This window comes from Rutilus rutilus, assembly GCF_951802725.1.
Source record: "Rutilus rutilus genome assembly, chromosome: 6".
NCBI classification, from domain to species: Eukaryota; Metazoa; Chordata; class Actinopteri; order Cypriniformes; family Leuciscidae; genus Rutilus; species Rutilus rutilus.
In genome coordinates this window covers 49827573-49850939 of record NC_140214.1, presented here as the reverse complement: position 1 = coordinate 49850939, position 23367 = coordinate 49827573, and the positions used below count along the sequence as shown (strand labels likewise).

The 23367-nt window shown below is 43.5% G+C and overlaps 1 protein-coding gene across 1 annotated transcript in view; it reads right to left on the bottom strand.

The window, feature by feature from the left end:
* Window positions 1–23367, bottom strand: part of LOC311291903 (cadherin-2) — an 86473-nt gene that overhangs the window by 1362 nt on the left and 61744 nt on the right. The window contains exons 13-15 of the mRNA XM_084411258.1: window positions 17341–17574; window positions 17036–17175; window positions 7945–8091 (exon numbers count right to left, since the gene is read on the bottom strand). Of these exons, the coding sequence (XP_084267384.1) occupies window positions 7945–8091; window positions 17036–17175; window positions 17341–17574 (521 nt within the window). The remainder of the gene's footprint in view (window positions 1–7944; window positions 8092–17035; window positions 17176–17340; window positions 17575–23367) is intronic.

Here is a 23367-nt window from a genome sequence, read left to right as displayed (position 1 = left end):
AGGGACGGAGTAACCTCTTCCAAATCCTCATAATAGGGTTAGGGTTAGAGTTAGGGTTAGGGTTAGTTACTCTCAGAGGCGGGAGAGTTTAGGCCAGGCTTCCCTCCATGCCCTCGAACTCCACAAGCACATTCCCCTTGAGGTAACGTATATACTAATATCAATGTACTAGTACTATACTTGTCATTTTACTATTGCTGTTCTGTAAGTTGTTCAATACAACTTGGGATTCAATGTGGCCACTTTTTAGTGTATAAAAGTATACATTTAAGCATACTTAAAGTCAGTGGTGGATGAAGTACATAAATCAAGTACTAGTAAAAGTATTAAGTACTCCTATTCAAAAGTAAATGTACAAAAGTACTTGATTTTTAATGTAAAAAGTACTGATGGTGTCATGGTTGATTTTGTTATCACTTTCATGTTTCATGACTTAGGCACTTGAAGCGGCGCTGCACAGACAAATTACCATGAGAACGTTTCTAAAGCATACAGAGCTGTCTGTCTCTAATCGCTCTCGCTGAGCTTTGATGTCAAAATCACTTTGATAAAGCAAAGATCCCTACATACGTGACCCTGGACCACAAAACCAGTCACATGGGTAAATTTTTTAAAATTGAGATTTAAACATCATCTGAAAGCTGAATAAATAAACTTTCCATTTATGTGTGGTTTGGGTTAGGGTTTGGGTTAGGGTTAGGACGACTATTATACGACTATTTGAACATCTGGTCACACACACTTCCAGGTGAAAGGTTTGTCTATTTAAGGAGGTGCAGCAGGGAGATCGGGGCCTTTTCTGTACTTCAGATCGGTCCGTTAGGCTGGGAGATATAGATCTCTCAGCCTAACGTATTTCTTAATGTTGGGTTTGCATCTTCTCTCTATTCCAGAGCATTTGATGTTTTGTATCGATTATCTTTGAATTGATTATGAAATTGGCATGATACATTTACCTGACATAATAAATTGTTACATTTGATTATTCTCACTGACTTTGATATTATTTTCTTTGAAGAGTTAAACGGAATAGTCAAACACTCACTCACTTTTAGTGAGGCACAGATATTATTAAAACCTTTCATTTATGGAGTCAGATGAATTAACGAGTAAATATATGATTAATATATTGCATTTAATCAACCAATACTTCGCATGAGTGAGGACAGAGCACGTGATTCCTTCCCCGTGTATTGGCGAACCGGCAATTGGGCCAATATAGCGGGCCTTACAGGCATTTAAAAAGCATAGTATTTAAATATAAGGCAAAACAAAATGCATGTAAACAAAGAATATACCAATTCCATATATACCAATAATCACCCAATTCCCCAAACTTCCCATTTTAGGTAAAAATGATGCTCTCCACTCAAAACCATTGAATCTTGCAAAATGAAAGGGAGGAGGACAAAAGGTCAACAACATTATGGGCCCTGAAATGTTAGTAGGGACCATGGACACATAACCCGGTCGAGGGTGAAGAAAGGCTTTCACTTTGCCGGTGAAAATTCTAGGCACGAAGGAGAGACCGACAGGGCCTGCAAGTCAGCAATTCTTTTGAGAGACGAGATAACAAGAAGGAACATAGTCTTTAGGGTGAGGAACCTTTCTGGAACCTCTTCGACTGTGACCCTACTTTTTTACTTTTATACTATTTTTATTTATTTTTTATATATTTTTATTCTTAGAATTTGTATTACTATGTTCTTGTTGTATTTGTATTTGTATATGTGCACTGGAAGCTTCAGTACCAAGAAAAATTCCTTGTGGGTGCAAGCACACTTGGCAATAAAGCTCTTTCTGATTCTGATTCTGATTCTGATAAGGGAGCCAACCGTAAGGCCTTCCAACATGATGGCCAAATAGAGGCTGGAAATCTCGTGCACAGTGCAGGTCTTAGTCTCAGAGTACCACCCAAAGGGTCTCTCACCAATGATGCACCACCCAAAGAAGTGTGGTAAGAAGCTATAGCCGCCACGTACACATTTAAGCTGGAGGGAGATAACCCTGCAGGGAAACATACTGCAGAAATTCTAACACTGAACCAACAGGGCAGTTGGCCGGGTCCAGCTGACGTTCTCTGCACCATGAAAGAAAAACCTCCACTTCAAAGCATACAATTTCCCCGTGGAGGGAGCTCTGGACTGTGTATGGTCTCCACAACCTCAGTTGAAAGCAATGTTGTTTTCGTCAACGATGACGATAACGAAATGATTTCGTTGACGCACCTTTTTTTTTTATGACGATAACGCGACGATGACTAGCTAAAAATGGCTCTAAGGTGACAAAAACATGACGAGACGTTTTCGAGTTTTCGTTGACGAGACGGAATGAAAATGATTATAAGTCTGACATTCACAATGCATGTCATTTCTGCCTATTTTGAGCTAAAAAAAGTATCAGCAATGCTGCCGCTTCCTATCCTTGTTTTGGGTACGCCCACCACCCGGCTGCCGCCATGCCGCGCACCAGATTCCACACAACAACAACTCACCTGCGGCTGCGGCTAGTCACTCGCCACACATCTTCGATATGAGGCGCCGGACTGGACAAACGAACTGCGCGAGCGAGCGACAGTGCGCGAGAGAGACCGAAAGTGTCTAAGCATTAGTTTAGTAGGCTAATTGGTACAAAGTAATATAGATTAGATTACAACATAAATTATAACATAAATTATTTAACTAATTATATAATAAAGCCACAATTGCCAAAGTAAGAATGTTTTTTTCCTGACTTTTTTGGAGTAAAACAGTGATTCCACTGTTACCACTTTATCTGTGTGTAATGTTGTAGTAGCTCAAAGTTTGTTTGCAGTTTAAACTGTAAACCATTCCTTTATTACTGTGATTACTGGTGAAAATAGCCAATGTGCTGAAATTTTAGAAGAGCATCAATTCATGGAAAATCTTTTTTTTTTTTTTCAGGGGGAATGCCTGATGCATGCTGGAATGGCTGAACTGGCCAATACTGATTTGAGGTGTTTTTGGACCAGTGTCTGGACTGTAGTGTTTCTGTCCAGTAATTGGAGATCAGAGAAAGACGAATGGATTAAAGGATCAAATTTAGAATTTCAGGTAAATAGAAAAAATCTGAGGAATTGAGTGTTCTGGCTGTGTTTTCTGTGTGAACCGCAGTAACTGGTGACAGAGCAGCTGGTTAAGCGGTTGGAGCTGGAAAAGGTGACTTAGGGCACATTTACACAGGCCTTAATGCCCAATTTCAATTTATTGACTACATATGATTTATTTGATGACCATTCAGACATCTTCTTTTAAAGGTTACTCTTATCTGATATCTGCATTTACACTATAAGTTTGGTGAAACAATGTAGACATACTGAGGCTGAAAAGGAAGTAAAACCATCACAATCTGCAATGGAATTTAGCATTTCTTGAGCAATGCGAACTGCATTTTCCTTGTACTTTCTCTACGCCCCAAATGCTCAAAAGACATAACACTTCAACATGACACCACTGGGTTGAGCTTTCGTCAAGAGCCATTGTTTTGTAACATTTTGTAACACTTGTTTTGTACTATGTTTAATTGCAATGTCCATGTCAAATAAATGAATAAATAAATTGAAAAGAGTCATGTGATTGTGGTTGGTGTCCATCTGAGTTGAAGTCATTTGCCACCGTTGCTTTTTCACTTTTTCATGCTATCTGTTTTTTGTTTGTTTTTCTGCGCTTGTGAATGTAAATGCAGCCTTAGTGAGAGGGGCTCCCATGAGAAAGCTTGCTTAAATTAAAAACTCATACTCCATAGCTATTGACTTCCTAAAATCATTATGTAATTTTTTAACAAATCAATTTGGCATTCTATACATTTTGTGAAGTTTGAATGTTGCGCGAACAAGATATAGGCCGATTAGTCATAATGGCTGTGATGGACTGGCCATCCATCTGAAGTGTTTCCCTACCTATGGTCTGAGATGCTAGGACACATTTTTTTAAGAAAGCTGCTTTTGAAACAATGTTTATAGTGCAAAGTGCTATACAAATAAAATTGACTTAAAATGACCTAAAAATGCATCAGCCCATATATGCCAAACTTTTCGTCAGGAGTATCTTAAGATGGTGGGTACCCAGTTTTGTGCAAATCAGACAAATTGCCTAGGATGATTTAGAAAAAAGTTGTTTAAAAAAACAACAACCTCAAATTGTGTACAAACATTTGTGTACAAATAGAAATTAACAAGTGATTTGGGGGTACTAAAGGATTCAGAGGAAATGATTTTTAATCTAGCTCTCATGTTTCCAGACTTATTAGTAGAAACAATTTCAGCTTCTAACTAAAAGGGGCACACAATCTCATGTAGTATGTATCCTCTACATTTAATAATGATCAGTCATTCAAGGTGCAATTTATTATCTGGTAAAAATTTATTGTATTTTCCCTAAAGTAGATACATATAAAATGTTGTCCTTTGATCAAACACTTGCAGAGTTATGAAAGGTTTTTAGTTGTGGCAGAACTCATGACTGTAATATCCACACCTGCCTCAGATATATCCTGACGTTAATGTGGCTGTATCTTATCTTTCTGTATGTATTTCTGAGATTAAAAAAAATGGATGTTTAGTAATTTTCTATGTCTGAACAGTGACAAGACGGAAGTAATGCTCGTTGGCTCCCCCCACCAGCTACGTAAGGCTGGGTCTCCAGCTTTAAGTGTAGAAGGTTCTACACTTCATTTTCAAACAAAATTAAAAAATTTGGGAGTAATATTTGATAGTAACCTAACATTTGTTCCTCATGTCCAGAGCACTGTTAAGACATAATTTTTTCATCTAAAAAATATAGCCAAATTGCGTCCCATGTTGTCACTACCTGCGGCTGAAAAGCTAATTAACATCTTTGTATTCTCTAGAATTGATTACTGTAATGCCTTGCTGGCCGGGGTCTCAAAAGCTACCCTTAACAAACTACAGATGGTGCAGAATGCAGCCGCTCGAATTCTATCTGGTAATAGAGCAGGGGATCACATTACCCCTGTACTGGAATCCTTACACTGGCTGCCTATCAGATTCCGTGTTGATTTTAAAATTCTAATGCTTACTTATAAGGCCTTGCATGGTCTGACACCTCTGTATATCACTGAACTTTTAACCTCTTACACACCAGTACGTGATCTTCGCTCCTCGGAAGCCGGCCTTTTAATTGTCCCGAATACTAGACTTAAATCCATGGGTGATAGGGCCTTTCGGCGAATGCTCCAAAACTGTGGAATTCCCTGCCTGTGGAGATTAGGCAAGCTGAATCTCTTAGTGTTTTTAAATCTTCCCTGAGAACTTATTTGTTTAGGGTAGCTTTTATATAACTGTTTAGAATTACTATATTATTGTTATTTATCATACATTTCATTGTTTTATTTTATTAATGCATTGTTTGTTCTATTGTAGGTTTTATGTTTTGTGAAGCACTTTGAGATGCTTTTTAAAGGCGCTATATAAAAATAAAGTTTATTATTATTATTATTATATACAAATATTATCTCAAACACTCACACTCTTCAGTGAAATACACCCTCCACCATTAAGTCCTTGTTTTACACATAAGGTGGCACAGGGTTGTTTTCTGCCCCAGTGAAAGCGGGTGCCAATGAGCGTTACACCCAAACCCCCTCACTGCCCACCACAGCCCCCATCCCCCTTGAGGATAAACGATCTTACCTAGGGCACCTGAAGTCAGACACGGTCCTGAGTTTATCACAGTAAGACAGTACTAGCAACAACACACCTGCTGTACCACACAATCTGTAGTTTTCAACTGTGTTTTCGGTAACACTTTACAATACGGGTGCACTAATATGCATTAATTCATGCTTAACTAATGCACAGATAATCATGTGTTAGTGTATGACTCATGAAGAACTAAACCATTAATTAATGATTACTGCATCAGCAACTAATAAAGATTCTAAATGATTAATAGATTAGGTAATATATGAATTGTTATTAATTAAATGTGTCATAATGTATTAATTCCTTAACTTATTTTATTAACTAAATTAATGTGTTAATTACCACAATGGGTTGAAATCATGTACTTCAACTTCCAGTTGTCTGCTTTAATCATTAGCTAATGATTTGCAAATGTATCATTATGTTATTACTTGTTGATGCCATGGGCGTAGGTTTAGGGGGGGACGCTAGGTACTAGTCCCAATCAATATTTTGAGATGACAAATTTGTCCCCACCAATATTTAGCAAGCTCCTTTGAACTGCTATTTGGATCTTTGCGCTGCTATTTGGATCGATTCCAACGGCCAAAACAACGACAGTACAAGAAACGCCGTAATTTGATTGGCGGCGGTGTATCTGACAGGCTACACGCGCGGGCCGGGACTACTTTTGTGCTTGCACTGGCAGCGAGCGGGTGGTGTGTGTGTGTGTTTGTGTGTGCGCGCGCGCGCGCGTGTGTGTCGACGACGCCGACGGTAAGTTACCAGGGCTGTCTCTCTCTCAAACATTTTAATATTCCGTTTTTTGCCACTTTTTGTACTTTGTAGATAGATCAGCTATGCCACCCAAGAAGAAGAAAGGGGACATACGAAGCTTTTTCATAAAGCAGAGTGTAAGTAGGCAAAATAACTAGCCACACAAATAAACTAGCAGTAGTAGTGACTGACCAGGCTTTCAAATGCAGATTCTACTGTGGAAAATAGTATTGGTGTATGTGTTACCCAGGATGTTGTTACAGTTAAACCTAGCAGCAGCAATCTTTCAACTAAGGTTAAGAGTATTGATTAGGCTGTGCAGCACAGCACTGATAGACTCATAGAAGTCGCGCTAGAATGCTACTGTACGTTAGCAAGTCACTGAATGTTAATTAGCTGACCTTAACTTAGAATCTTGCAGTCAACATAAACAGTGGATCTGAGACATTTTTCGTTTCTACATTCTATTTATGTAATGTATGTTATGTATTTGTGAGTGTAGCCTAAGAATTTAATATTTAAGAATAGAATATATCTGATGTCCCCACCAAAGCTGAGGCCAAACCTACGCCCTTGGTTGATGCACATAAGTATTAACTAATTGTGGATTTCAATTTCCAACCATGTACAACCAAGATTTCACTGAGTCCGATGAACCTTGTTGTTGTTCATGGCACAGGACTATGTCAGGTTCAGCTTGAGGTGGAGGTACACTGAGAACATGCGGTCGAGATCTGCTATTTCATAACACTGTGTCTAGACTGGACAAAGACAACAGAACGTCCATTATAGTCAGTGATACTACACTGGACAAAACTACACAACAAAACCCCAACAGTAAACTGATGCCACACTCTATCTCTGACGTACTCGAGCTCTTGTGCTACTTCTGTTACGAAGGACAAATGGACTTGCGATGGTCAGTCATGTCCAGTGTAGACAGCTGGTCTCGTCCAGTGTAAACACAGTGTAACAGCGTCAGGAGTTCAGATTCTGTGTGCTGATACTTGTGTGCAGCCCAACTCACCCGTCCTTCACACACATTCACCGGCATTACATTCACTGCATGTGCAAACGTGCACGTGCCTCATAGTCATAACATAATAATACATTTGCAAATCATTAGTTAATGATTAATTAAAGCAGACAACTGGAAGTTGAAGTACATGGCTTTGGCCAATTGTGGTAATTGGTGGTAATAACGCATTAATTTACACTTTTACTTAATAAAATGTGTTATTAAGAAGTTAATACATTATGACACATTTAATTAATAACAATTCATATATTACCTAATATATTAACCATATAGAATCTTTATTAGTTGCTGATGCAGTAATCATTCATTAATGGTTTAGTTTTTCATGAGTCATACACTAACACATGATTATCTGTGCATTAGTTAAGCATGAATTAATGCATATTAGTGCACCTGTATTGTAAAGTGTTACCGTGTCTATCTAATAGTATTTTGTTTGTGTGATGCTTGTATAGTGCTACTTCACCTCACTGATGAAATCTCCAATATCTCCAGGATGAGGTACGGTGGATCTGATAGGGTAATGGGGCTCGGGATGCAGAGGTCTCTCATCCAACCTGCGGATGCCATGAGCCTCTGTATCTGGCTGCTGCAGCTGGCTCAGGTCATAATCCTGTTTGCAAACACAAAAGTGCAAAAGCATTAAGACCATTGTTAGCATTCATAGAACTGTGTTGGTGTGTCTGTGTCGTTCTGCAAGCACATAGCCAAAGCACTTGGTGGTGGTGTCGACAATAGGAGCGTAGCATTAGCAGAAGACGTTTGTTTACTTTTGTGTATGGTGAAGAGGAAACAATATTGATGCACAGACCACTTCTTTTCTTGCAAATAGAGTTAGTATTATTTTTTCAAATCTGTGTCATGTTAAACCATATAAAAGATCCTAGGTGTAACGTGTAAGCAGGGACGAGGCAGAGAGAGAATCCAGATGCAAGCACAAGCTTTAATAGACAAGCATAAACGCAAAATAATACAGGAACAAGGGTAAAATCCACAAAGAGAAGGCTGGAGAATAACGACTGGAGAACAACGACTGGAGAACACATACAGAAGCAACAACCGACAAACAACAACTGAAGCACAGAGGTTTAAATAGTCAGGCTAACAAGGAACAAGGGACAGGTGTTGATAATTGATGTCATGAAAACTAATGAAGGTAACTATGGTGACAAACAAGGCACAAGGCAAAACAGGAATCAAGCACAGGAAGTGAACACAGAAACAATGGGGAACTAATCCTAATAATAATAATAAATTGAATTTTTATAGCGCTTTTCTCTAACTCAAAGTCGCTTTACAGGGCAGATAAATAAAACAACAACAGGAAAGGAGAATGGGGGCTATGGATAGGCAGAGGTGAAGAGATGGGTCTTGAGGCGGGACTGAAAGATGGTAAGGGAGTTCCAGAGCCTTGGAGCTGCCCTCGAGAAAGCTCTGTCCCCAAAACTGCAGAGTTTGGACTTGGGGATGGATAGGAGACCGGCTGAGTTGGATCTGAGGGACCGTGAGGGTTGGTAGGGGAATTGGAGGTCAGTGAGGTATGATGGGGCCAGGTGGTGGATGGCTTTGTAGGTATGATCCAGAATTTTGTATTTGATCCGGTGGGAAATGGGAAGCCAGTGCAGTTGTTTTAAAACTGGAGTGATGTGGTGCCAGGATCTGGAGCGGGTGATGAGTCGGGCGGCTGCGTTTTGGACCAGTTGTAGTCTTTTTATGTAAGTTGAGCTTATACCAAGGAGTAGTGAGTTGCAGTAGTCCAGTCGTGAGGAGATGAAGGCGTGAATGAGTCTTTCAGCAGCAGGGGGTGTGAGTGAGGGTCTGATTTTAGCAACATTGCGGAGGTGAAAGAAGGATGTTTTAATGACCTGACGGATGTGGGGATCAAGGGAGAGGGTTGAATCAAAAATCAAGCCAAGGTTGCGTGCCTGGGGAGATGGGGAGACAATGGTGCCGTCGATGGTGAGAGTGGGGTTATTGGTTTTGCCAAGTGTGGATTTGGAGCCAATGATGAGGAATTCTGTTTTATTGCTGTTGAGTTTGAGAAGTACTAAGAATACACTTTAACATAAAAGTCCTACAAAACACAAGACACATACAGGGGTCGTGACACTAGGTCAGTTCACTTTTGTTTTAGGGGCAGCAGCTTACCGGAAGCCTTAAAGACTTTGAAAGTATCTTCTATAGCTGGGGAAGTTTTCACACTAAATCTAACTAAATCAAACTAAAGTTTGACAAAGAACCGAACAGTTTCATTTTCTGCATCTAAACGCAGCAGCTCGAGTTCTTACTAGAACCAAGAAATATGACCCTATTAGAGCCCAGTTCTGTCAACACTGCATTGGTGTCATGGTTAGGTCCAGATGATGATGATGATGATGAAGGAGAGTTGAAATAAGCTTTCAATAAACAAAAGGGTTCTTTAATGAAAACAAACTCAGGTAATCCACATAGATGAAGACAAAGTAACGTCTCGGTTACTAACGTAACCCTCGTTCCCTGAAGGAGGGAACGGGTGATGTAACGTCGACGTGACAACGTAATTGGGATCGCCTTGAGAGACCAATCTACCTTGAGAGTATTAAAATGAGCCAATGCACATTGGCATGTGATAATTGCATCAGCTGCTCTGCTTGGAGCGCAAGCATATAGAGCTGGTAAGTCCCGCCCCTTCCGTAAAACCCCGCTGGACCTCTAGGTTGAAAAACCGTCAATGCAAGTGAATGGGAGAAAATAATTATTTTCTGGTCCCGTTTGAATTGTGCCATGAATGTGAACATATGTTGTCTGTGAATTTTTTATATAATCTTTCATGTTACGAGTTTGACACTATATGGTATGATTCTTCGGCTAGCAGTTGTGGAAAAGACATAACGAGAAAGACTACATGTCGCCTATGTGACGTCACCCCATAAAGTTGACTTACCCGTGGTTTTCGCCAACCTCAACGATTTTGTCCTCTCCCTGAAAGAAGGCGGTGAAGTGCACCAAAGACACAGTCATGTTTAGCGGATCCGTGAGCTAGTGTCCGTGTGCGAATGGTGGTGACGTTTCAAACGCGTCGAAAGCAGCGAAGAGTTGTAGTCCACAAAGTGCTCTCACACAAAGTCTAACCGTATCAAACTTCTACCTGCTAAATTGTAGCATTCTTCACACGAAAGATTATATAAAAAAATCACAGACAACATATGTTCACATTCATGGCACAATTCAAACGGGACCAGAAAATAATTATTTTCTCCCATTCACTTGCATTGATGATTTTTCAACCTAGAGGTCCAGTGGGGTTGGCGGAAGGGGCGGGACTTACCAGCTCTATAACGAGCAGAAGGTGCATCGCATATTGTTTTACGCTGAGGAGCCGAGAAGTGTTCGGCCGTACAGCAATGGTCAGTAACCGTGGCGAGGGGACGTTACATCTCCCGTACCCTCCTTCAGGGATCGAGGCTTACATTAGTAACCGTGACATTCGCTATCAGTCGCTCACGTTCGATGTAAGCTATGGAAAACGCCACGGTTGAAGCCACATCCAGCGCCCTAAGCAAGACTCTCAGACCCCCAACTGGCTGGGGCGGAAGGCCTGCGTAGAGGGAGTTCGGACTGCTGTTCCATTATAACCCACACAGTGGAACTCTTGGATAACACTGGGAAAGCATGCCTTTCCAGGGGAGAGGGACACTGCGGAGCCACATCCTGCCCGAAGGGAGGTAACATGTGGAGAATCCACATATGGACTGGCCGGAGGGGCAGTGCGACATATGGAATGTCACTGAGGTGGCTCCACCCGAAGGGGGAGGCTACACAGGAAAGTGACGGCAGAATGCCAAGTTTCCAGACGTCCGGGCGCGGGTGCCATAGGGTGCCCCAACTCTGAGAGAGCAAGTTCTCGGTCAGGGAGTAAAACAGCTGGAAGTGCTACGTGTCCGGGGCGGCAAACAGATCTATCTGTGAGGTCCTGAAGCGCCTCCAAATCAGCTGGACCAGCTGGGGGTGGAGTCACCATTCTCCCGGTAGCACCAGCTGCCATGAGAGCTCGTCAGCTGCACTGTTGAGCAGGCCCGGAATGTAAAAAGCATGAAGCGACCTCAGATGCTTCTTATTCCAAGAAGGAGATGGTGGGCGAGTTGTGACATGCAGCGAAAACACAGACCACCCTGGCGGTTGATGTACGCAACGGCCCCATCCACAGATCTGAAGCTGCATGCCCATTGTACGTGGCCCCCCAGCCCGTGGCAGAGGCATCCGTGGAGACCACAGAATGCCTGATCACTTGATCTAGGGGAACACCTGCCTGCAGGAATGAAGGGTCCGACCACAAGCTCAGAGTTTGGCGACAATGCGGGGTCACTTGGACCCGGCACAAGCCACTCTGCCACGCCCATCTCTGGACTTGATCATGGAGCCAGTGTTGGAGCGGCCTCATATGAAGCAATCTGAGCGGCGTTACTGTGAGGCCTCTGGACACGGGCCTCTGTCATGTTGATCGAGTCCAAGATCCTCTGCCCGCGGGTGAGTTTGCTCTTTTCACAGTTGACCCGAAGCCCTAGGTGGCTGAGGTGACTGAGCACCATACAACTGCTCTCTCAACTGGGCCAGGATAAGCCAGTCTTCGAGGTAGTTGACACGAACCCCACGCTCGCACATGGGAGCAATGGCCGCCTCCGCGACTTTCGTGAGGACATGGGGCGACAGGGCCAGCCCGAAGGGTAAGACTTTTTACTAATATGCCCGTCCCTCGAACGCAAAGCAAAGAAACGGTCTGTGTCGTGGGAAAATCGAGACATGAAAGGACACGTCCTTCAGGTCAATCGCTGCAAACCAATCTTGGGGACGGATGCACTTTGAAAATGCATTGCTGCATAAGCATTTTGAACGGCAGCCTGTGAAGGGACCGGTTCAGGAAACGCAGGTCCAAGATAGGTCATAACCCACCACTTTTATTGGGTACAATGAAGTACGGGCTGTAAAAGCCGGTCTTCATTTCCGCTGGAGGGACCGGCTCGATTGCATCTTTCGTCAGTAGGACTGCAATCTCATTAATAATTCTAAAAAACTCAAAATAACACTAATAATTCATTACATTTACAGTATATAGCGATTTTCTAGGTACTCAAAGCACTTTACATAGAAGGGGGTATCTCCTCAACCACCACCAATGTGCAGCATCCACCTGGATGATGCGACGGCAGCCATATTGCGCCAGAACGCCCACCACACACCAGCTTACTGGTGGAGAGGAGACCTTGAGCCAATGAGTTTTTATGGTGATGATTAGGAGGCCATGAAGAACAGAGGTCAATGGGCAAATTTGAGCAGGATGCCCCATCTGACCCTCTTGGCTTCAAACAGATGCTCAGCACACCCCAGCCCAGTGGGGAAACAACTACTGGAATGTGACTCTGTGCCGTCACCACGTCATACAATTTCATGACGTTCAAACTGTTAAGGTGAAATTTGGTGCCTGGGGTAAAAGGAGGGAGGAATCATCCGATACACTCATAAGTAGACCTTAGGTGACGTGATCAAAAATCACTACATCCTCAGTACCAATCACTATATGGTTACACAAATGATTTTATGTTCTCAAATTATATACAATATAAAGGTATCTTCTTAAGTCATATTGTGGAGAGAGGCTGATGACATTTAAAGTATTCCACCCTCCTTATAATTTTGAAGGGTCACCCCTCTGATGTTCCCTTTCAAGGGAACTCGAGCTGCGTTTGAGACGCGGTGGGAACGCTCTGCGTGATTGCGTCGTGAAGCACGTGTATAATCAGTCCAATGGAACGAAGGAACGTCATCAGTGACGTCACCGACCAGGAAGGTATAAATAACCCTTGAGATCAGATCAAACCAGCTTCTGTTGTCTTCAGCAAGCGCTCTCTGTATATCTGTCCCTGTCATATTTATTGTTGTCTGTCAAGCTCAATATATATATATATAAAATGGCGAATAAGCAAGAATACAAGCGTTGTGTTGTGCCCTGCCCTCGTTTCATCACGGGTGGGGACACACATCTGCTTTGTGTTTTTTGTTTGGGAGTGGAGCATGCCCAGTCAGTTCTCGAGGGAGCTGACTGTGAGCATTGCGTTAAGCTGTCCTTGCGGACGCTCCGCTCTCGCCGGGCGTTCTTCGAGGAGGACGGTTCGGTTCGCGTTCCCCGAGGTGCGGGTCCCGCTGCTGCCGAGGCACAGCGGAGGCTTTCATCTTGGGGTTCGCATATGGATTTAGTAGCGGGGTTTGAGACGGGCCCCGCCCTTTCTCAACCCTTACCTGCTGAATCCGGTGCTTCAGCCCAGGAAGGAGCCCGCTCTGCGGCTTCTCCTCCCCGGGTTGAGGCACCATTGTTGCGGCTATCCAGTTCTGAGGAACTGGATGCCGTGGAAGTTGAACATAATATTGAAGACGAGTGTTCGCCAGCTCGTATTTCGGGGGATGAGGAGCTTATGGAGGTTTTAACTCGTGCTGTTGCCAAGTTAAATATTGAATGGCCAACTGATAATGTCAAACAGATTGTATCACAGATTCAGTCCGAGGACTGGTTTGTGACAATAGACTTGAAGGACGCATACTTCCATGTATCGATTCATCCTCATCACAGGAAGTTCCTGAGGTTTGCTTTCGGGGGCGAAGCATACCAATATCGGGTTCTTCCCTTCGGCCTAGGTTTATCACCCCGCACCTTTACAAAATGTGTGGATGCAGCGCTGGCTCCACTGAGACTCCAGGGCATTCGCATATTAAACTATCTAGACGATTGGTTGATTCTTGCTCAGTCAGAGCAGATGGCAGTTCGGCATCGAGGTGTCGTTCTGGCTCATATAGAAAAGTTGGGGTTACGGCTCAACTCCAAAAAGAGTGTGCTCCTCCCAGCACAGAGGACCACTTTTCTAGGAGTAATTTGGGATTCAATAACAATGCAGGCACGTCTGTCTCCTGCGCGAATATCAGCGATTCTCACAGCTGTAAAAGGGGTAAAACTAGGCCAGTCACTCACTGTCAAACAATTTCAAAGATTGTTGGGGCTCATGGCAGCGGCGTCCAACGTAATTACTTTTGGCCTTCTGTACATGAGACCTTTGCAGTGGTGGCTCAGGACCAGGGGGTTTTCCCCGAGGGGAAATCCGTTTCGCATGATCAAGGTCACGCGGCGATGCCTTCGTGCTTTGGTCATGTGGAAGAAACCTTGGTTCCTCGCCCAGGGCCCAGTGTTGGGGGTGTCTTGTCGACGCGTAACGCTTTCGACAGACGCTTCCCTCACGGGGTGGGGCGCAGTCATGAGCGGACGCTCAGTGTCAGGTCTTTGGCGGGACCATCATCTGTCTTGGCACATAAATTGTTTAGAAATGATGGCCGTATTTTATGCTCTGAAACACTTCCTGCCAGACCTGAGAGGCCACCACGTGTTGGTCCGCACGGACAACACGTCGGTGGTCTCATACATCAACCATCAGGGGGGTCTGAGGTCTCGACCACTGTGCTAGCTGGCTCATCAGATCCTCCTATGGGCCCAGGGGAAATTACTGTCCCTCAGGGCAGTATATATTCCGGGGCATCTGAATGTAGGAGCAGTAGGATTCTGTCAAGACAGGGGCTGAGGCCCGGGGAGTGGAGGCTTCACCCCGAGGTGGTGGAGCTTCTGTGGGAGAAATATGGGCGAGCCCGAGTCGACCTTTTCGCATCATCAGACTCAACCCATTGTCCTCTTTGGTTCTCCCTCACACATCCAGCCCCTCTCGGACTGGATGCAATGGTGCAGGTGTGGCCGAGGCTACATCTGTACGGGTTCCCCCCAGTATCTATGCTCCCGGGAGTTCTGGAGAGAGTTCGCCGGGAAGGGGCTCATCTACTATTAATAGCTCCGTACTGGCCAACCCGAGTTTGGTTCTCGGATCTGGTATCACTTCTGGACGGCTCTCCGATGGAGATTCCCGTCAGGAGGGACCTGCTGTCCCAAGCAAAGGGCACGATATTTCACCCTCGCCCAGAGTTGTGGAAGTTGTGGGCTTGGCCTCTGAGGGGGCCCAGCTCATAGAATCTGGTCTCTCGACTGAGGTCGTTGAGACCATCCTTCAATCCAGAGCTCCTTCCACGAGGAAACTTTATGCTTTGAAATGGAAACTATTTTCTACATGGTGTAGAGATCGTAATTTGAATCCTGTTAACTGCCCTATTGGTACAGTTCTCGATTTTCTACAAGACCGTTTCTCTGCTGGATTATCTCCTTCCACCTTAAAGGTGTACGTAGCGGCTATATCTGCATATCATACCCCTCTGGCGGGTACTTCAGTTGGGAGAGATCCTCTAATTATTCGTTTTCTCCGTGGCACTTTGAGGTTGAAACCTGTATTGCACTCTAGAGCACCGGCATGGGATTTGGCCATTGTACTTGAGGGTCTGGCTTTGGCTCCCTTCGAGCCCATTGAGGAGGTTTCAGAAAAGTTCCTTACTCTAAAAACTTTATTTCTTCTTGCTATTTCCTCTATCAAGAGAATTGGTGATTTACAAGCCTTGTCGGTGGCTCCATCGTGTCTGGAATTTGCACCTGGTATGGTGAAAGCATTTCTTCACCCTAGACTGGGTTACATTCCTAAGGTCCCTACTAATGTTGGGGGCCCAATTGTGCTGCAGGCCTTTTATCCTCCACCATTTAATACCCCAGACCAGGAAAACCTGAATCTGTTATGCCCTGTGCGGGCGTTGGATGCTTACGTCCACAGAGCTGCCCTGTGGCGTAAATCGGAACAATTATTTGTCTGCTTCGGAGCACCTAAGAAAGGGTGTCCTGCATCAAAACAGATTATGAGTAAGTGGATAGTTGAGGCTATTTCACTGGCATATGAAGCGGCCGGACAGCCTTCACCTTTGACTGTTCGGGCCCATTCTACGAGGAGTATGGCTGCCTCTACGGCTTTAATTTCGGGAGTTTCCCTTTTAGACATTTGTAATGCGGCAGGATGGTCCTCCCCGCATACGTTTGTGAGATTTTATGACTTGGACCTCTCCACTCCTGGGGTCAGGTTGCTTGCTTCTTAGTATGCTCAGGGTACTTCATACAGAACAGGCACATCGTCATTATGGCTGAGTGGGTATGGGGTTCCCACCGCGTCTCAAACGCAGCTCGAGTTCCCTTGAAAGGGAACGTCTCAGGTTACGTATGTAACCCTGGTTCCCTGATAGGGAACGAGACGCTGCGTTCGCCTGCCATACTTCCTGCTTGCCTTGATCGACTTGCTTCAGGCTTATCAGAAGCTGGTTTGATCTGATCTCAAGGGTTATTTATACCTTCCTGGTCGGTGACGTCACTGATGACGTTCCTTCGTTCCATTGGACTGATTATACACGTGCTTCACGACGCAATCACGCAGAGCGTTCCCACCGCGTCTCAAACGCAGCGTCTCATTCCCTATCAGGGAACCAGGGTTACATACGTAACCTGAGACGTTTTTCATTACTGTAGTACCAAGAAAAAGGAGCTAAAAGTTTTTAATTCAAATCTAAAAATGCTAAAAGTCTTTTTAGTTTAAAATGAACCAGTTAGAGTTAGTGGACAGTACCTGGTCTTCCTCGCCTCCTCCCTCTTCATCATATTTCAGGATGTTGTCTCTGATGTCCTCCTCTGGGTCAATCAGCAGCTGCTTGGCCAGTCGTTCTTTATCTCTCCTTTTCATCCACACAACGAACAACAACACAAGGACTACACAGAGAGAAAGTAATTAATGCAAATGGAACAAAACATTTGTTTTCCTTTTCAGCATCGACACTGAAAGGGTGAAGCTCAAGAAAGGTATTTTGCTTTGTGACATTATATTTAAGACAATTATTTGACACATTTACCCTGCAAATGATCATTGTGACTCACTGAGGAGGGTGATGATGCAGAGCAGGAGGGTGATAATCACTCCTGTGCTGATCCCTGCGGTCACGATGCGCTCCTGGTCTGTGCAGTCTCCATTAAGATCACACTGACAGACCTTCACTTGCAGATACGAGGTGTTGGACAACGGTATCTCACCAGAGTCTGTGATTATAATGGGAATCTTGTAGATTCCATTCTCCAAAAAGTCAATTTTAAGAGCGAGTTGTGCATAATCACCTAGGAAATGGATTTAAAGAGTATTTAAGCAGTAATTTCGCACAATACTTTAAATTATTCAAATGTATTTAACTGCAGGTGAGTTATTTGTGTTCTTGAGTCAGTAATAAAATAAGAAATTAATAAAAGTGTCTACACTGGAAGTATCCATGACAGTATTTACTGTGTGGCATTTTCACTGAGGAGCAAAATGTATATCTTTTGCTTTATTGTGCCAGTAGGAAATATCAGTTTACATTTACAAACATTCCTTTTTGCCATTAATTGTAATAATCTGGTAATATTTTTGTGCAGTTCCCACAGATATCCCCATAATATCCCCATCACTGACTTACATGAGACCGCAAAAACTGAGACGGACTAAATCCATAAGAACTGGGGAAACATCTCCAAGACATTTAGAGAAATCTACCCGCAAAGCTTACTCACAAACTCCACAACTGAAGATAAGACAAAAGTAGTTTTAAAGGCTAAGGGTGGTCAAACCAAATTTTTATTTGGTAGTAGAAATTCATAGAAGTTCTTTCTTCATCCTCATAGCATCTTCTTTACAGCATTCTTTTCCCAAGTGCATACCACTTTTTATGCCGGCACGTTCTGTTGGATTTTTTTTTCACATAGCAGTGAAATCATCTTAAACTACTCAATTTATGGTCATACAGCTAAAAGCAATACTTCATTCAAAAGTGTAAATGGTCTATTTTTACATGTGTCTACTTACAATCAAAACAAAACATTGTGCTTTTGTAAAATAAAGGCCCTTGTTAATTAACTCATTAGCTCCCTCATTTAGTTCTAGTATAAGTACTCCCTATTTTGTTCAGTTAATTGTCCTGTCTCGTCTGTGTTTGAGTGTGCTATTCGGTTCTTCAAGTTATCTCCTGTGTGTTTCCTAGGTGGTATTTTCATTTAAAGACTATTTTGAGTATCTCCTTCGTTATGCTCTTTTGTTATCAGCCACCTACCGTGACAACAAAGACATGAGCAATATATCTATAGAAACATTTAAGTGTCTGCTTTTTAATGATCTAAATGAAAACAGATATTCTCTTTTTATTTAATCGGTATGAAAAGAGAGAGAGATGCCAGTCGTTCTCGTGTGAAATCATTACCACTAATGCAAACACTACGTGTGCTTTTCATATGGTAGTGATCTGACGTGATCCAATGCAAAGTCAACGCCCACATCAACTCGATAAAGCATATCAAGTTTTATTAGATTAATTTACTTTATATAATTTTGGGATGCGGTAAGTAATAATCCTAGAAGAATTTACCTCAGAAGAAGAGCACGACTGTGGTTTCGGTTTCATTTTGAGGAGCGACTTGATCCAGTGGAGGATTTAATTTCTGATGAGTTATTTATTCTTACTATCATTAGTAACCCTAACATTCTAACTGTCACCAGCCCCTTTGACGACGAGACCCTGAAGTCACTGTTCTGGATCGGGGAGAATTACCATCACCCTGTACAGACACCTCTGGGCTGAACTGGAGGGAGGCTATCATCTGGTGTCTGGAGAGTGTATATCCTCGGTCCAGAATACAGCCGGACCCACAGTCTGTTCCAACACAGAGGAAATGCGCGAGTGTCCTCAGCCGCGTCAGCCAGAGCCCAATGAGAAGTGGCCAGAGCTGACCCTCGTGAGTCCCCAGTGAGTCCCCAGTGAGTCTGACCAGGGGTGTGAACCCACGACATCAGTGACCGAGGGCACACTGGTGGAATTTGAGGCTGAGGACTGGCTGATTGACTTCAACGCAGAGGTATCGTCTCCCACCCCATTTCGAATTCTTCATTGCTGTTCCAAGACAGCACCATGCACTGTTTGAACTTTTTATCTTTCTTCTGAGCCTTCATTGCTGTTTTTAGACAGAACAAACATCTGCAGGACAATGTTGTGTTACCTTCAACCCTGTCTAGCCTTCATCTGCCTCCATCCCCAGTTCTCAGCCAGTTCTCCAGCCCAGCCTCTGCTGGAAGTTGTCAGCATTTTGCCATATCCTGCAATGCCAAGCACTCACGTCGAGCCTCAGATCCTAGAACCACCATCAGCGCCTGAGCGGATAGATCCAGTGGCTCCGCCTCCAGCCTTTCGACTCCACTGGGTTCCTTCGTCCCACCCGCTCCCCCTTGGACAGTTGCACTGCATAAATAGTCTCTGATTTACGATCAGATTAGAAACAGGTGTGTTTAATCTTCTGCAACGCTCCGTTCCTCCACTCTTACAGCTGCAGCAGCTCCTCCTTCCCTTCGGGTACGCCTCGGTCCTCCATCACACCAGCATCGCCTCAGTCCTCGGGCAGTCTGGCTCCTGCTCAGACGATCATCGCTGCGGCATTGCCTAGGCCCCCTGTGCCAGCGATGATGCTCTTCTCCATCGGCTCTCCGTCTGAGCCCTGGGATCCACCAGCTCCACCTCCATCTGTCATCGCCCAGTTGATGTTAGCCGGCACGCCACATTGGCTCCTCCCTCCCTTGACTCCACTGTGGGCTGTCGTCACTGGGCTCTGGGTCTGTTCCTTCAGACGGATACCATCATCGCTGCTGGGGTCTTGTCCATCTCTCACCATTCCTCCACTGCCTGCCATCACCATCCCTTTGCCATCTCCTGTCGCCATCTCCACGCCCTCCTCCTAAGCCTCCGCCTTCACCTCTTTAAGCCGTGAGGTCACGCCGTGAGGGGGGGAGAACTGTCACAATCCTCAGTCACCATATCAGTTTGCACTAAATTTTCCAAAAACCCTTCTGGCTCACACTTGCGCACACTCATCTAATCATCACACCTGTGTGATATTTCATTATACCAATGCAATTCTCACTTTCCAAACCACCACCAGAATAGCTTTGGCAATATTCTAAACAACTAGAGTCCAAAAAGATTGAACTGTTATGCTTTCATTCATTTGTACTTTAACAGCTGGAATTGTGTAAGATGTTGCATTACAGCTGGCACTGAGAATACTTATTTATCTGAATAAGTATGAAATGAATGTGTGTTGTTTACATCAGGTTTGAGGTTTCAAAACTTAGTTATGAATGGATTTGGATGGATCATTGTGTTTTTCACCCACTTCTACTGCATCCGGAGGTCCTTAGGAATTTTTATGGCAGTCACAAGCCAACATCCTAAGATTTGGTCTCTAGATGGGTGAAGGGCAGAAACTGCATGTGGACCAATCAGAAGTCCTGTCCTTCCCAGGCTTGGTACTAGAGTTCTTCTTCTTGTCTGGCTGTTGTCCTAACATCTCTATCTGATGGCGTTGGACAGCTTGTTTGTGTTAGTCCACCAAGATCCAATACGGACAGAGAGGGGCCCGACCATAAACTGGGCCCTGGAATGTGCTGTTGACTGCAATTATTAATAAGTGGTATGCTATATCATATATATATGTATATCCGTATAATAGTCCTTTTAATAGTGATTAATAATTTACACTTTAGATGGGGGGATGCAAAAGGTGTTTTAAATTATTTATTCATGCATTTACACATAATTTATAACAGGTGTTGAACACTTTGTAGTTAGACTGCAGTGTAAGTGTTGACTAGTGAGGGTATAGACAGCTGTCTTCACTGACACACATGGACTCTTTAACTGCTGTGCACCTGATGTGGAAGGTCAAACCGGTTCACATTAGCACTAGATCCCACACTGAACACAAGTCTGTGCTGATGAGATAAAGGATTTAACATAACTCACTGAAATCATCTTGACTGTAAGTGATTTATAAATGTTTATCCACTTCAAAACAAATAAATTACTCTTCTTAAAATTACTGCTTTAGCACACCTGCATGTTTGTGCTTTTGAACACATACAAGCTTACAACTTAAATATACGTCAATAAATTATATACTGATCATTTACTGATGGTTTATTCGTCATTTGTTCATGTATAACCATTGTTTATTGAGATAATGATACTAAAACAATTTTGACAAATACTGCAATGATTTATAAGAGATAAATAATTTATCAGCTAATCAACCATCTACTATTGAACAGTTTGACTTATTTCATGATTTACATTTTTTTAAAGATTACAACACATTTGTAAATCATTAGCATACCACTTATTAATCATTTATAAACATATAGTCATGCTGTGTAAATGATCAGATCCTCATTAACTAATAACTTCTGTTAATGTTATTATAAAGTGTTACCGCCTCTTTCACTAAAGACCACCCCTCTGCTAGCTTTGGCATCAGTCGAGCGAGTTGGCGACTTGCAGGCTCTCTCAGTGGATGCATCTTGCCTCAAGTTTGGGCTTAATGACAGTAAAGTCGTCCTTAGTCCGAGAAGAGCCTATGTGCCTAAGGTGCTTTCCACACCCTTCAGAGCACAAGCTATAGCGGTCTCTGCTCTCCCTTATGCGGGTCCAGGCCCTTGGGGTGTACCATGAGTGCTCTAGCCAGTTCCCGCAGTCAGAGCAGAGACGCTCTCATTGGAAACTAGATGCGATTGCGCTGGCGTACAAGTCCTTAGGATTGCAATTCCCTATAGGTGGTTTGCAGTCACGTGATTGTGATGACACGCGAGATTCAAATGGAGGGCAGGAAGTGAAGAGCGGAATGGACGAGATGGAGGAAAGTCTGTACTGTACTACTTTAGACGCTATTACAAGAGAAAGTATAAACAAAAAATCTAAATACATATTGGATGTGATCCTTGCGTTATGAAGAGGAGCGATTTTTCAACTGAATTGAAAGATTTGCCTGTCATCGAGGCAGTAGATATCAGCAACTACCTTGTCTTACAGACATCCTTCTACTCAAGACAACAAATGAAAGCATACAAAAGTATGGAGGCATACAACTTTTTGTAAGTGGTTGGGTCCATGATCTCGGTACCAAGATGCTTCACAATGACTGTCGTTTGGTTTTCTCCCGGGTGAGTGACATTTCTTTTTTGTCCTGTGGATTAATCCGTAACGTTAACCCTAACAACCATTCAACGCTGCGGCGCTTCTCGACGTTACTTTTACGGCTGTTTACTTTACGTTATTAGGTTAACCACTCTCAAAGGTCCGCCGAAACACCACTAAAGCACTGAAGGCTGCACCCTCAAAACACTTTGTAGGTAGCTTTGCTAACGTTACGTGTTTGTCTTCAGTTACAGGGGTAACTTACAAACTCAAAGAAAAGAAGAAACAATTACTTTGACTTTACAAAGTTCGGAAACTGATACGTTACACAAACATAGCCACATAAGTTGTATTAACTCACCTTTGATGAAGTGATCACTGCACACACGGGCATTTTCCGATTCGGCTCCTCCCGAGCGCAGACGTAGGTTTGCAAGCCATTTTTTCCGGTATTTTTCGATCAATTTCTTGCATTTTTCCGCCTTATGAACAACAACTTTTGGTACACGATAAAAACTCCTCATGGTTTCTCGGTTTGATCGATTTGAGCAACCATAAACGATGCAAAATATAGGCATTTTGAGTTTGTTATAGTGCTTCCTAAATGTAGCAAATCACTTCCTGCCCTCCATCTGCATTTCGCACCATGGCAACGCAGTAACGTGACGTCATATGCAAACAAGCTATACAGGTGAGGGCAAACTCCACCAGGGGAATGGCCTCCTCTTGACTGTCCATGGCTGACATCTGTGCAGCAGCCAGCTGGTCCTCGCCATCCACCTTTGCCAGGTTTTACAACTTGGACGTCCCTGCTCTTCAGTCCCCAACCTCTGGGGTTTTTCACTTGGGAGCAGCTGGGGAAACTTTCCCAGGATCTAGATGTGTGGAAAACTCCCGCAAAAGTAGGAGTTTTAATGGGTGGTTT